The sequence below is a fragment of the Cajanus cajan genome, chromosome 8 (assembly GCF_000230855.2).
Source record: "Cajanus cajan strain Asha chromosome 8, NIPB_CcT2T_4, whole genome shotgun sequence".
In the NCBI taxonomy this organism is placed as follows: domain Eukaryota; kingdom Viridiplantae; phylum Streptophyta; class Magnoliopsida; order Fabales; family Fabaceae; genus Cajanus; species Cajanus cajan.
In genome coordinates this window covers 53257932-53274234 of record NC_138524.1, presented here as the reverse complement: position 1 = coordinate 53274234, position 16303 = coordinate 53257932, and the positions used below count along the sequence as shown (strand labels likewise).

General features: G+C 32.2%; 1 protein-coding gene across 1 annotated transcript in view; it reads left to right on the top strand.

Moving 5' to 3' along the window:
• The first annotated feature begins 8526 nt into the window (after window positions 1–8526).
• Window positions 8527–16303, top strand: part of LOC109792241 (uncharacterized) — a 31602-nt gene continuing 23825 nt past the window's right edge. Inside the window, exon 1 of the mRNA XM_020351635.3 lies at window positions 8527–9154. Within this exon, the coding sequence (XP_020207224.2) occupies window positions 8645–9154 (510 nt within the window). The 5' untranslated portion in view covers window positions 8527–8644. The remainder of the gene's footprint in view (window positions 9155–16303) is intronic.

Below are 16303 nucleotides of genomic sequence, written 5' to 3'. Positions count from 1 at the left end.
TTGAGGATTAGGAATATGCAAACAATTTGTAAAAATGATGATCTGGGAGAGAGAACGATATTGTAGAAAAGTGAGTTAGGTTTTAGAAAAATTGGAGGTTTTACTATTTGAGTTAAGATTCTATAAAATTGATGATTCAATCAGATTTTATATTAATTTATAAATGTTGTTATTATATTGTTTGGTGAAATTGATGATCTAGATGATAATTAAATTCATTGGGATGTGTTCTGTAAGTTAGGATTCTTATAGATTGATGAACACCCTTAATTATATGAATTAATGAGTAATTAAGAGATTTTACTTATAGATGTATCTTAGTATTTTTGTAGTATCTTTCTATGTGATTAACCAAATCAATTTTTGTTTGTTGGGTTAGAAAGTAGACACTTGGGGTTATAATTTAGACTCTATAATCGTGTAAAAATATTAAGAATTGATTGAGTTATGTGATTTATAAGTTTAGTCTCCATTCTAGTGCGCGAAATATTTTGTGTTGTTCACAAAAGTTGTAGTTTTGGGTGTTAGCTTTCTAATGACTTTGGAATCACTCAAAAAGGATGTGTATAACTCAAATTATGGTCCAGCTATCAGGATTTACGGTGCCCGACGCGGGTATTCTATTTTAGTTTGCATTTTTGACGTTTTGGGACCCCCTTTTTGGAATGTTTGTGATGATTTATGATTTCTTAGTGACGCTTATAATACTTATGATATGATTGAATGAGTTTGACGTGGAACTGTGAAATATGGTATTATATTGATTAATTTTGATGATGGTTGTGAATCATATGATGTTCAGTAATAACTATTGTATGAAGAGATATAAATGGTTCATGTGCTGGATGGAATGTAAATTAATTGTGAATTAAAGTTAAAGATTGATGTGTATGAGGGGGTTGTGCAATATATGTGTATGACTTATTATTTTGTGTGGAAATGTTGGTTGTGCATGTGATGTGGAATTGAATTGTGAACTGTGATGTGATGATTGGGCATAATCGTATGCGTGACACCAGGCCGCTAAGGGCGTGCACGTGATATGGTGTTATTTATGGATTGTTGTGGGCATGGTCATATGCATGATATAGTACTAGATGTGTGATGCATCAGGTACAATCGTATGCATGATATCGGTGCTAGTAATGGAATGCATTAGCACTGTGGGGTGCGTAACACAATGCTAGATGTGTGATGCATCAGTAGGGACGTGTACATGATCTGGTGTTGGATGTTTGACACGATGTATATGTGCAATTTGTTTATAAGTACATATGTGGATTGTGATGAGATGATAGAATATGTGGATTGTGATGAGATGATCGAATATGTGGATTTGAGAAATGATGTTGAACATGTTTGAATGATGAATGTTGTGTTTATGGATTATATTGCTTTGAGATTGTTTTGTGAAATTTCATGATGTGCTTTCTACATAAATATCTTCTTTTCTCACTGTACGTTTGTGGCTATTTTTAGGTAAGGAAGATGTGGACATGAGGGACATTCAAGGTGTCAATAATTGAGTCATGAGAGTGCTATGATAGTGTGACATCGAGACAAAGGACTTCTAGGACTTTAATTTTTATTGTAATTGGAGTTTTTACATTTCTTTTGAAACTATTTACGAACTTATTTTCTTTCTAAACTTTATTTTAAATTGATTAGATATTAGAAATGTATTTTCTTTTGGAGATGTGGACCATTTTACCTATGTTGGAGTAACATTCTTTATATTATTATATATTGGGGGATAATGGGTGTCACAGTTGCTGTCTCATTCGTATATATGATTTACAAGTTTTAAGTGATGTTTTAAAAATTAAACTGGTCATTAGTTTAAACATTGGTTTAAGATTCAATTGTTTAACTATATATGGTTGAACTATAATCAAATATGTATTAATAAAATAATATTAATTATTGTTAACTTAAAAAATAATATTAAATAAATATATAATATCAAAATTTTATAATACTAAAAGTTGAAATAAAATGTTATATATAAGTTTTTAACATTATGATAGAATTAGCTTCAAGGAGGATTGATTTCTCCTTTAGGCTTCTTCCTTCTCCCTTGATCTTTCATCCTTGCGATCTTTGATGAAAAAGAAACTTCAAAATGATGGAGGAGAATAGAGAATGATGGCACCACTCCATGTGTAACACCCTACATTTTCTAAAATTATTAAAAAGATATTTTAATTAATTAAAAGATTTATAAAGTATTTTAGTTGCTTTTAATAATTATGAGTATTTTAATTAAATAAGAAATATTTGTGATTTTTTTTGTATGTATAATATTCATCAGAGAAATATGTATTTTTATGATAATTTGTTATAATAAGTATTTGGAGAAAAATATGTGGTTTTATTATAATTGTTTATTGTTTATATATTTTATTTTAATTATAATGGTATTAAGAGAAATATATTTATTTTGTATATTTTATATTTTTAATTATTAATTATTTGGGTTAGAAGAAATATGTCTATTTGATATATCATTTATTTACAAGTTTTAATATTTGAGGGAAAGGAAAAAAGAACTATAGTTAAAGTATTTTTACAAAAGGTTTAAGTGTGAATTAAGTTTTTAAAAAGGGGATTACGATAGTTCTTTTATTTTTAAGTTTTTTATTTTTCATATTATGCATACGCTCTAAAGAACAGGAAGGAGAACACCTTGAAAATCCACATCCTTCATCAAACATCTTACTAGGGTTTTTATTCCATCGATAATAGTTTTAAATCTTCCAAACATCTTATGAATGGCTCCGTTCTCCTTCAAAGAGAACAACTCATAATGTCTCTAAAGAGTTATAGATTTTTTGAGCCTTACATCTTTAGTTCTCTCATGAGTTACCACTACAAAAAATATTCCATATATTGACATATAAAAAGTGTCACTATAGGTATAATATATGTAGGTATATACCTATTTGACATATAGCTACATACAATTTTAGTGTTGATTTTGAATGCGATTTAACAATATATTTTGTGTGTCACTATAGTCTATACCTACACTTTTTAACAATATACCAACATATATTATATTTATTGTGTGGGTAAAAGTAGTTTTTAGTGACACATATAGTGTTATTATAAGGTGTGTGTCACTATATGACAATTTTCTTGTAGTGTACCCTATTGGTTTGCAATATCTCTCTTGTAGTCTTGTAATTGCAAAATCTGTTGTATATTTTATTCTAGACATGTGTAATCACTTTCTGGCTTGGTTATTAGAACATCACCGCCTGTGATGATTTTCTAAAGGTGGTACTAGGTTGCCTTTATGATCATCTTCATTTTGTTCTTCTAATATAGGTAATCTTCATAAATCAATGTCAACTTATATCTAAGTCATTAATTATCATCTAGATATAAATAAAATGCTAAGTTACTTACCAAGCTCAAAGCATACAAGCAACAAGGCTTAAAACCAAACAAAACAAGATACAACTTGCACTCTTATTTATTAAGAGGCTCAAAACACAAAATAAACTACAAGTTGTACTCTTGTCTCTCAAGAGGCTCATTTGTAATCATCAAAACCAACTAGGATCATGTCTTCATCTTGAGCTTGATCAACATCCTCATGTAATCAGTTTATTTGACATTTGTTTTAGTTCTTGTTTTGATTACATGTAATTATGTGGTACCTTTATTTGAGGGGATTTATGAATTGTATTTATTCAGTAAATTTTATTTTGAAACTATTTTTTAATCTTATTTATTTTATATGTCCATGTTAGTATGTGGAATAACGTGTGTCACAATCATCTTAAACATAAAAATGTTTGAGTTTGTTAACATTAAAATAGATTTTTGAGGGATTTCAAATTTTCCTTTGATCTAACAACAATAGTGGAAGAAATTTGGCTGAAGGGTCTTATAAGTGATCTTGGGTTTCCTCATGATAAAGCTATCATTTTCTATATGTTGTCTAAATACAATTTGTTTGGCCAAGGACCAGGTACATAGTGACAGGACCAAACATATATATTGACGTCCAGTACCACTTCATTTGCATTAAGAAGAGGATTGAAATGTAGAAGATCAATACTAATGAGGATCCAATAAACATGTTCACAAAACTTGTTCCAAGAAGCAATCATGAATTAATGCTTGGAGTTAGTTAATGATTATTGTTGGAAATAACATTGTAAAGAAAGGATTCATATCAAAAGTGGAGAATATTTTATAACTTTAATCCTACCTCAATTCTATTTTCTATTTTCAGTTTTTTATGACCCCATATGTATATGATGTCTTGTAACTAATTGACACACAAAGTGAGTATATCTGTATTTGTATGAGGTAATTTTCATACAATTTGAAATCAATATAAAGTTTTTTCTTTATCATCTACATTTTTCCTTGTATCTTTGCATTAGTTTTTTTCAATCTTATTTATATATATATATATATATATATATATATATATATATATTTAGTTTAGGATTTAAAATTTAAAACTTAAGATTTAATTATGAATATTATCTTATTCATTTCTAATTACATAACTATGACCTCTGTAAAGTTTAAAGTAGTATCTAAAGTTATACTAATCTTATCAATTTGATCTTTATCTCATTTTAAAGCTAAAAAAATTATCTAAATCTTCTATTTTAACACCAAAGTTTACTTTGGCATCTCAATATTTTGGGCGGTGAGGTTCGCACGCGTGAAACTTGACTGATGGAGGAACAACTCGAACATTTACCCTCCAATGTGAAATCCATGGGTTCTAGAAAACCCCAAACCAATCTGAGTTCCAAAAATAAGTCCTAACAATCTAACCCTAATTAAATTATTTACTTAGTATAAGAGTTAATCATTCATACATTGTTAATATAAAATTTTTTATACTAATAATCAATCATATTTTTTAAATTATTTTATTTTATTTTTATTTTATTAAATAAGCAAATGATATGACACTATTAAAAGATATGATTGATTGTTAGTATAAAAAAACTTTACACTAAGAGTGTATAAGTGATTCTAACTAAATATCCACGTCTGATTTCTCCAACCACGGAGACGTAAAGTTCTCTTTAATTAATAAGGAAAAAGGTATTAGAAAAAAAAGAGTATTGAAAAATGTGTTACTATCACCTCTTTTTTTTTATATATTTTTTTTAAGAAAGCATTGAAAAAAAGTTACGGATTTCATGGTCTGTGTTAAAAATATAAGATTTAACGTAAGTTTTTATATTTACATTGATGTCAACAAATTCTGACATTTATATATATATATATATTAAAAAATACTTAGAGCAGAGAAAGATAAAATCTCGCATTTTATAAGCTTTTACATATGCCTCATTGGATTAGATAAAGGTATAAATATAAGTGCTCTATAAGATACTCTTTTGTCCATAGAGACTTTTCCCGCTTCTTTTTCCTAAAGTTTTGTCAAGAAAAGATAAAATTTTGAAGATCATTGTTTTTTATTTCAATGGTTGGAAAGCATAGAATATGAACAGATACCAAACATCCTAAGTCAATGTATTCGAGTGACGTATAAAAAAAGGATAATATCTGATTTCTTTTGATGTTGCAAAATACCTATCTTTAACCCAAGAAAGATATAGGGGAAAATAATACGTTATAAGAACCAATCTAATGGCTTAGCCTTTTGCTTTGTGGACCATTCAGAATTGGATTACCTGTTTTTCTTGATGTGGCCTACAATGATTCCTCACCACGATGGCCAATCCGAGTTGTTATTAGAAAGCCATTAGGCGTAACTTTAGGTCTAGTGGTTGTACATCATCAAAAGGCCCTTCAAAAGACACATTAAAGGGGCATAAAAGCATATGCATACGTGAGAGAGACAAAGAGAAGAAAGGACATTGGATAAAAAAAATGAACTATACAAAATTGTATAGCTATTAATTGGAGTGGATGTTGCACATTGGCCGGTGGTGATGGGAATCGTAATCTAACCCAAAATTTAATATTGTTAGTAAAAATATATTGATGGAATGATCCATTTAATCTAATAAAGACATTTAAAGGAACTAAACTGAAAACTTTAAATTTAAAGAAATCTAAAATTAAAATGAGGGACAAAAATTTTATTTTAACCTTTTTTTTAATCTAGGGTATCATATATGACAACTTATTACCGGTGGGTCAAACTATATTCAAAATTTACTTAATATTGATAACTTATTTTTTCTTTTTTAATCATGATATTTGTACGAATTATATTTATTATTAAAAGTAGTGACTAATTTTTGTTAAGGATTATGAGTACATACAAGATAAATATGCATTTCTCATTATAATCTATTTCATATCCAAAATATGCATGAATTTGAATCCTGAAAAAAACTTGTAGGATATCCTTTCATCATTTGATTTATTGGTTTGAAGTTTAGTACTTGTTTTGATATACTTCATCAAAAATACTAATAAAAGAAGAAAATAACAAAAAATGAAATTAGTTTATATACAGGTTAATTTATAAAAGTTCTTTTATATTAGTTGTTTTAAAAAAGTAAAAAATACTTTTAAATTATCTATAAACTTAACTTACAAATAAACTTATTTTATTTATTCTTATTTTCTTCTCGTCCAACTACTTATATATATATAAAAAAAGGAATAATCCATTCAGACACATACATAAGTTTTAAGTACAAAACTATCTAATTATGAATAAAAATATTAAATGAAAACACTATAAGAATGTTTCAATTTAGAGTCGGCCAAAAGTCGACTCTAAATCATAAAAGTCGACGCAATATTGTCGGTTATTCGTGGTTTTAGGTCGACGCTAAATAAGTCGACACAATTTTTTTTGTGTCGGCTAAGCTGTCACTAACAAATTTATTTATTTTAATTTTTTATTATCGGTTAAGCCGACACTATGTTGACACAAATTTTATTTTATTTTTTTATTTATCTTCTTTTTCTCGCTTATCATTTATTCGTTCGTATTTTTAACATTCCTGGGACTCGATCCGTGAACCTTGAGGTCTTAAGTGAACTTGATAACCAAGTGTACTAGAACACATTATGCGTATATAACATTGGAAAAATTATTTTTATCTCTTTAAAAGCACGTATATTATTTAAATATAGCGTCGGCTTTTCCGACGCTAAACTTAAAATAAATTTAAAATTAAATTTATTTTAAGTTTAGCGTCGGAAAAGCCGACGCTATTCTTTAAATATAGCGTCGGCTTTTCCGAAATTAAGTTAGTGTCGGAAAAGCCGACGCTATATTTAAAGAATAGCGTCGGCTTTTCCGACGCTAAACTTAAAATAAATTTAAATTAAATATTTTAAGTTTAGCGTCTGAAAAGCCGACACTATATTTAAATAATAGCGTTGGCTTTTCCGACGCTAAACTTAAAATATTTAATTTAAATTTATTTTAAGTTTAGCGTCGGAAAAGCCGACGCTAAATCTTAAAATAGCGTCAGCTTTTCCGATACTATTTGCGTTAATTATAAGCCGACGCTTATTTTTCGCCGCTTATTCAGCGTTTTCTTGTAGTGAAACAAGGTATACTTTATAATAAAAATATATTGAAAATAACAATTGATAAATTTTAATTATTTTTCACGTGTTAAAAGAATACATGACAGACATTATTTGGCTGATATACATAAATTGGGTGACGAGGATGTAATGGAAGAGGTGACAGAGCCACGTGATTGACCCACCACCACCACTCCTCCTACCATCAGTGGATGTCTTGGTTGGCTTCATGTCAACGCTAACAGCCAAACAACTCACCCCAACAATTTCCATTACTTCTCCCACAAAAGTAAAATGTTAACATCATTAACTCATTTGACAAAACTCAACCTCTTTGCCCACTATCCCTTAGTTACACTTCTAATCTCCACAATTTCACCTACAACATCACAGTTTTTAGGGTTTTTGTGATTCAAAAGTGAATGTAACTATACTCATGCCGACTTTAATTCTTTGTCCGCAAATTTTAATAACATTAAATACAACCAAGGTTTCGAAAAAATACTCTAATTGTAATTTCAGCCCTAAAGATCCGAATTTTTCTTCCAAATCTTTAACCATGAGAACACCATAATTACAACCATTTTTTTTAATTATAATATTCTTTTATCTATCAAAATTACGACAATAATTTCAAATTTCAAATTTCAAATATAAAACTCTTTTACATTCTGATCCAATTCTCACCACTAAATCAAACCTAATAATTTTAATCATAGTATTACAAGAAATATGTATCAAGGTCAGGGGTTCGAATCTTACCTTGAGTATGCAGTTACGTTAAATCTTGGGACCAGCTATCCCACCCTTTAAGGTACCTCCAACGTAGTGAGGAGATTAATCACCGCTATTGGCAGTGGATACTCCAGAAATAAAAAAAAAAATTATTATGTATAATATATGTATTTTTTTCTTTAAATATTCTATTTTATATCTAATTTTAGCATTGGAATCTTAAACCATTTGATTAAGTAACACACATAACTACTATATAGACTTTAATTTATAACCTTGATGTACCGTCTTTTATTGTGTGACATGGTAACACTATCTTAATTTGAAGCCTTTTCTTATGCTAGTGGTTTTGTAGCTCTTGTAGTTAGAGGCAAGAGGTGGGTTATCAGAAAGTGAAAAATAGTAGATGAAGAAGAGAATGATGGAGGAGAAAGAAGAGAATGATAAGAAGCAATCTTGTGGCATGAAGGAAGAGTGCGTGAGGAAAGTAGGGTTTGGAAGGGGCGAAAGAGTGAAGAGAGACGAGTGGAGTGAAGGGGCGGTGTCAAGGCTCCTTGAGGCGTACGAGGCCAAATGGGTGCTGAGAAACAGAGCCAAACTCAAGGGCCATGACTGGGAGGACGTGGCCAGGCACGTGACGTCACGTGCCAACTGCACCAAGACATCCACGCAGTGCAAGAATAAGGTGGAGTCCATGAAGAAGAGGTACAGATCAGAATCAGCAGCCGCAGATCACGGTTCCTCTTCTTGGCCGTTCTATTCAAGGCTTGATCTTCTTCTCAGGGGAACTGCCCCCCCGCCTCCGCCGCAGTCGCCGGTGGAGCCGTCACAACCGCCTCCGGCAGCTCCTTCACTTGCGAATGCACAAAACTCGCATGGATCTTATGGTTATGGGGTTCATGATAAGCTGGCCAAGGTAAATTCCAATGCACACTTTTTCTAAAAAAATTTCACTGTTATCATTTTTTTCTTTAATTTCTTTGTTTTTTTTTGGTGAAGTTCAATGGGTTAGAGAGGTTTCTTATAAAATTATGACTGGTTTATGTTGGAAATGATATTGCGGCATGAATATGAATTTTTTTTTTCTTCTCTCTTGAGGGAACAACAGAAGAACGATACTGATTTATACTTTATAGACAACCTTCCTTATCATTGTTGTAGTCGTCTCTTTTTTATATTTTAAATTTCAGCTTAGTTTCTTAAATTTATGAAAGTTTTACTTTAGTATCTTAAGTAATTTTATTAAATTAAGTTGGTCTTTCTGTTAATTTATCTCAATAATTCTGTTATAACTTAATTAGTGACATGTGACAAATTGTAAGAATGTTATGTAAATCAGAATTAATATCATTATTAGTGTAAGTATAACAATTTAATAAGTTGCTACACTTAGTATAATGTAGTTACAATGCAGTAGAAAAACATAAAGAATACACTAATATAGAATTTTCATTTAGCAGTACCTGATCATTCATGCAATAAATATATGTATAGGGTATAAAAAACATAAAACAATTTCTTCCAATTTTGACTTGAAAACATATGATAGAATCTAGGTGGTAAATGGAAGCCAAATTCATCGACCTTTGATTTCTATCTCCTTTCCAATCTTCACACATGACTCCAAGTTGAAGAAAATCAAACAAAATATGGTGGAAGACGAGATGTGGTGTGCCAACTTTCAAGGAAAGGATGATCAAGAAGAGAAGATCTTGCCACAAGGAGGATTTCCTCCACAAAAGATCATTAGGAGTAAAAACTCCAAAAAGAGAACATGACCTTTAGAAGAGAGAAATTTCTAAATCAATCTCAAATATCACTAGTGCAAAATATACAATCTACGTCAGCGTATTCTCATCGGACATAAAAACACCCGACGTTAAAAAAACGCGATGACAATTTTGAAAATAAAGCAAACTTTTTTTTACGTTGGACAACTGATAGGACGACGTAAATGTGAACATCTACGTCGGACATTATCCACACCCGACTTAGATTTTCAATTTTATGTCGGCCCTAGGTGTAGTCCGATGTAAAATAGCCTTTTAATTTCCCCAGATGCACTTCGTTTTCTTTGCGCGTGACATTTGTACAGAACAGAGATACGAAGGGCGTTTGAGGTCACTACTTTCCGGCGAGGTTTGTGGTCATTTCTGGTGACTCTGCTTTCCAGCTAGGGGTGTGGGTGTTTTCAGTCACACTGTGGGGAGTTCCCGACGTTTTGACTGATTGGATTTGGCATTTGAGGTTAGGGTTGTGGTTGCGTTTATGGTTGCATTTGTGGTTGCGTTTTTTGTTGCATTTTTTGTTGCATTTCTAGTTGCATTTTTTGTTGCATTTCTAGTTGCGTGGTTTGTTGCATTTTTTTGTTTTCTGGTTGCATTTTGCATGGTTTGTTTGGATTTGTATATAAGGTCGCGTGAGGTTGTTTCGTGCGCGTAGAGGGCCAAGAGGACGGCCTCGAAGTCGGCCTGGGGCTTCCGGTCGGCAACGCGGGAGAGGTAGATGCCGCTGATGACGGGGATGTGTGGGAAACCATTTTACGTCGGACATGGTGGATCCGACGTAAATTTACGTCTCCCGCATTAACGTCAGACTTTTTTTGACGTAAAAACCCCAAAATAACTGACGTAAAATACCTCTTTTGCACTAGTGTATACTCCAAAATTGACGGGAAAAATACAAGGAAAGACAATTATAGAGTGAGGTAGCTTAGGGAGAAAGCTAGGCAAATCAAGGTCAAAATAGAACCATTGTTGCCTAACCATGATCAAGTGGCTTGCCAAATTTGAAATTCAAATGTGGCACCTAGTTCCTTGGCTCTAGAAGTCGTGTTCCTTGTGTGCTCCAATATTATACCACCATGTGCTCTAGATCTAGATTAGTGTATAAAGATTGCCATGTCACAAACAAGGATGTGGTGTGCCTAATGGATGGCACATGTGATTAAATTGATTTAGCTAGCCTAAGGTAGGGTGTATGATACAATAAGTGGACGTCCAACCCCTATGTGGGTGGCGCCACGTCTTAAGCCCAATAACTAATCATTTAATTACATGAACTATTTAATAGTTACACCTCTTAATCTGCTAATTACACCTAAAAGAAAATACAAGAAAAAATAAATGTTATACTAATTAACCCATAATACAATGTCAAAATAAAAGACATATTTACATAAGAAGTGTTGGGCTATATGCCTTGAAGGTTGTAGCTCAAGATGAGCTTAGGCCCGATATCATCATTCTAAACCTAGTCCTTTTGTATTCTCCTAGCCATGGTCCTAGTAGTAGAACCCTTGGCCAAGGCTATTCCATTAAAATAAATCCTATAATTGGGTTATGTGGAGAAAAAAAGAGACACTAAAAGGAGGGGTTGAATAGTATCAATAAAAAAACTCAACACTTTTCAAAATAATGAACTAGTAGCAAGACCTTAAGAGAGTAGATAAAGAGTAAGATAAGAACACACAATGCTTTTATACTGATTCACCTCAACCACCGAGGCTACATCCAATTCTTGATTAACTCGATCAAGTTCCATTATCTTTTATAAAGATACAAGTATTCTTTCACAAGTCACTTATGAGTCAACCTAGGTGTTGTTTGACTAGTCTCTTATATTGCTACTTATCACCTTTAAGGTGCCAAACGAGAGGAGCCATGTCTGTATTAGTTACAAGTAGCTTTTTTTTTTGTTGAAGATTTTCGTGCTGTAAGGGATATGTTAGTCCTTTTTTTGATACAAAACATGCCTTTAGTTCCTTTAGTGAATTGTAAGAACTGAAGAAGCTTTTTCTATTCGATCTATTAAGGAATCAAGTAGACAAAGATGATTCTGTTATTGGACATATATGCCACCATGTGCTCTAGATCTAGATTAGTGTATAAAGATTGCAATGTGACAAACAAGGATATGGTGTGCCAAATGGATGGCACATGTGATTAAATTGACTTAGCTAGCCTAAGGTAAGGTGTATGATACAATAAGTGGACGTCCAACCCCCATGTGGGTGGCGCCACCTCTTAAGCCCAATAACTAATCATTTAATTACATTGACTGTTTAATAGTTACACCTCCTAATATGCTAATTACACCTAAAAGAAAATACAAGAAAAAATAAATGTTATGCTAATTAACCCATAATACAATGTCAAAATAAAAGACATATTTACATAAGAAGTGTTGGGCTATATGCCTTGAAGGTTGTAGCTCAAGATGAGCTTAGGCTCGATATCATTATTATAGGCCCAGTCCTTTTGTATTCTCCTAGTCATGGTCCTAGTAGTAGAACCCTTGGCCAAGGCTATTCCATTAAAATAAATCCTATAATTGGGTTATGTGGAGAAAAAAGAGACACTAAAAGGAGGGGTTGAATAGTATCAAAAAAAAAACTCATCACTTTTCAAAATAATGAACTAGTAGCAAGATCTTAAGAGAGTAGATGAAGAGTAAGATAAGAAGAACACACAATGCTTTTATACTGGTTCACCTCAACCACCGAGACTACATCCAATTCTTGATTAACTCGATCAATTTCCATTATCTTTTATAAAGATACAAGTATTCTTTAACAAGTCACTTATGAGTCAACATAGGTGTTCTTTGACTAGTCTCTTCAAACAACTATCCAAGTATTAGAAGATGTTTCTACTTATCACCTTTAAGGTGCTAAACGAGAGGAGCCATGTGTGTGTTAGTTTGAAGTAGCCTTTTTTACTTGAAGATTTTCGTGCTTTAAGGGATATTTTAGTCCTTTTTTTCTGATACAAAACATGCCTTTAGTTCCTTTAGTGAATTGTAAGAACCGAAGAAGCTTTTTTCATTCGATCTATTAAGGAATCAAGTAGACAAAGATGATTCTGTTATTGGACATATCATTAATGTTATACATACAAAGAATTTGTCTTACAGATGAAGTACTTTGTTTGTGAAACTTAATGTCCTAATAATTAATCATTTTATCCCTATTCGTCTTAAAGCTTGATCTAAAAAAACACTTTTCTTTCAAAATAAGATCCATTTTTTTATTATTAAAACTTAAAGTCTGAGGGATTTAAGATCATCTTTTGACCTAATAATCTCCCCCTTTTTGATGGTGACAAACACATTTTTGAGAAGAAAAAAATTTAAGCACATCAAATCTAGTCATTTTCAATTTTAGACAAAAATTATTAATCAATATATATATATATATTGAGAAAAAGTGATGTGTTTAGACGATATGTTCATTTTACTAAGTCTTCAAAGTTTAAACATTGTCATTTATTATAACAAATAACATATTCTTATTAAAGTGAAAATACTCACTCAAGAAATTTTTCATGCATGCATTTTTAGCAGAGAAAAAAAAATCCTAGCAATTTCTTCATGCATTATTCATAGAGAAAAAATTTGTTTCAAGATATCATAGCAAACGTTATTGAAATAAATCATGCATGAGTATCAACATTTATATATATATATATATATATATATATAAGAGCATGTAAGTATAGAAATAAATCATACATAAGTATCAACATATAATTATCTATACTAGGAAAATGATATATCAAGACTTTATAAACATAATAAGTATGCTCCCTTAAGATAGAGCAAATAGTTTTAATAGTGCATAGAACAAAAAGACTTAAATAAAGGTTTTCAAAAACAAAACTAATGTTGTACTCCTTTTTTTGGCACTAGCAAAAGTCGGGACCAAAGTAGAACTAGTCCAAAGACTCATCATTGGAGCTAATGTTGATGTGGAGCTTGGCGAACAACTTCTAATACTTCCTATCAAAGAGATGATGCTGACAAAATGATTCTTACAGTGTTGAGATTAGGTGGGTGACCACATTCTGAGTTCAAATATGGAGTAAAAAACAACATCAGACGACAATGGCATCCAAGAGGTGTCCTGAGCAAGTACAGAAGGGGCAAGAAAAGTAGTTACAGGGGTAGTATAAATAAATGAAATATTTATAGGCAAATAAGTAATAAAAGGAAAATGAAAAGGTGAAGAATAGACGAATGTGCAACATAGTCAGTAAAGAGCATTGCTAATATAAGGATGAGTAGTAGGAAGAGGTGGAGTTTGTTGGTAGTAAGGACCAATGGTAAAGAGAGGATAATCTTTGTCTATACTAGAGGCACCAGACTAATAGCATTTGGCATACCTCATACACCATACATCCTTAATGTAGTTGGCCTTTTTCTCCTTCCTTTTGCAAATAGAGTGTTGCACAACTTGAGTTTAGACTCAACTTGGAAGAATTTAGTCAAGGTTGGATCTGACATGGTCATTTGGCTCCACCAATCATGAAAGGAAGATTGTAAGGGGTTCCCTTATAACCTAACTCCAAAGCAACTTAAAACTGGCAAACATCTTTAAGTTCATAGTGTTTTTGATTGATGAGTGCCCTGGTTATGCATCCATACGATGTTGACCATACAAATCATAGGTTCAAACTTTAGCTACTTCAATAGTCTAAGAATGAATGGTTATGAGTTGCTCGTCACAGTAGAACATCTGGAGGTACTTCTTTATATTGAAGTGGGGTAACCTTCTCATGGAATTATAAATATGAATGTCTACATCTTTGTCGATGGTTTGCTCCTCCATAATCCTCTCCATTTTTGACTCCTCCTCAGACACAAGCTTGATGTCCCTACATTCTCACTTGGTGGCCCGAGAGAGGATAAGTCCTTTGATTGTCATGGGTCTCGTACTACCAAGGAGATGTCTACGTTCAATGGTATGGCCTTAATTGCAAAATCTTCAAGAAATAGTTGAGCAATTTCATCAGCCAGTCCACGGGTCTATTCAATTGGTGGTGAGATTGCTTCTATTTCTGCCACAGGTGCTCTAGACGATATAAGTTGGACTATTGGGGTGGCTTTAGTAGATGTTTTGTTAATTAGAGTCTTAACCTCAAACACTCTTATCTAGGTTGAACAAATACTCTCTTTTACATTAGATTCTCTTGTTTGGGTAGGATAAATACTTTCTTTAACAATAGACATGCCTATCTATGTTGGTCAAAGACTTTGGTCATTAATAGACACTCCTATCTGCATTTTACTACATTATCAGAGAGATGAATTGTCGTTTCAAGCATTTTTCTAACTTATTTAATGACCAATTCAAGTTTTTTCTTTTTCTATTCTTTTAACTCTTTCTAGGAAAGATGCTTGGCACTCTTGAAGCTCTTATCTTCTTAGTTCTTCATTTTGGGCTTTGGAAGCCCATGCACAAGGCATCTCTTTTTGGATTGTTGAAGTTAGGGAGGCTTGGTTGTTGTTTGAGGTGTTGGTGAGTAAGTTGAAATAAGGGTGAGAAAGGCAAAAAGAAGAAAAGGTTTATCATTTAAGTCAAAGGAAGAGTTAAGAATGGTGGTTTGAGGGTGAGAGGTAAGGGCTTTTTTTTTTTTTTTTCTAGTAGGAGGGGTTTTGTTTTTGGGTTAGTGTTTGGACTAGTGTTTGGGTTAGAAGAGGGTCGTGGAGAAAGCATTGGCCAGGGGCAAGTTTATTGAGCAGGAGTTTAATACCTAATTCTATTTTCACTATACCTTCTTTCCTCTTCAGACTAGAAAGAAGATGACTAATCCCCATTCTCTTGAGGGTGGTGAGGTTGATTTCTATCACTCTCTTACCTTACTCGTAGTTGGTGGTGTTGATGATGGCATTCATATTGAACTTTGTAAAAAAATCCTATATGTAAGCCCTTTTACTTCTTTCCTACTTTAGCTAAGACAGGAGTTCTAGTAGTTGAAAACCAAGATGGGAAGATTTATCGCAATCCCTAGATAAAGGTGATAAAGATAGAATCTATCAACATTTCAAATGTTATCCTTGGAGCCAGATCGAGGGATGAATATGTTGAAGAGAAAATTATGTAGCAGCATGTAGAGGGGCTTCATGTTGGCAGCATGAAGGAACCATTCAACTTCATCTAATTAGAAGGCTGCTTAGAAGGATAGAGCATAGTGTCCATCGTCCCTTTCATGATGACCTCTTCCTAGTTATCAGAGTAGACTAGTATTTCCTTCTTTCAACTTGAGAGGGTTGTAATAGAGGTTGG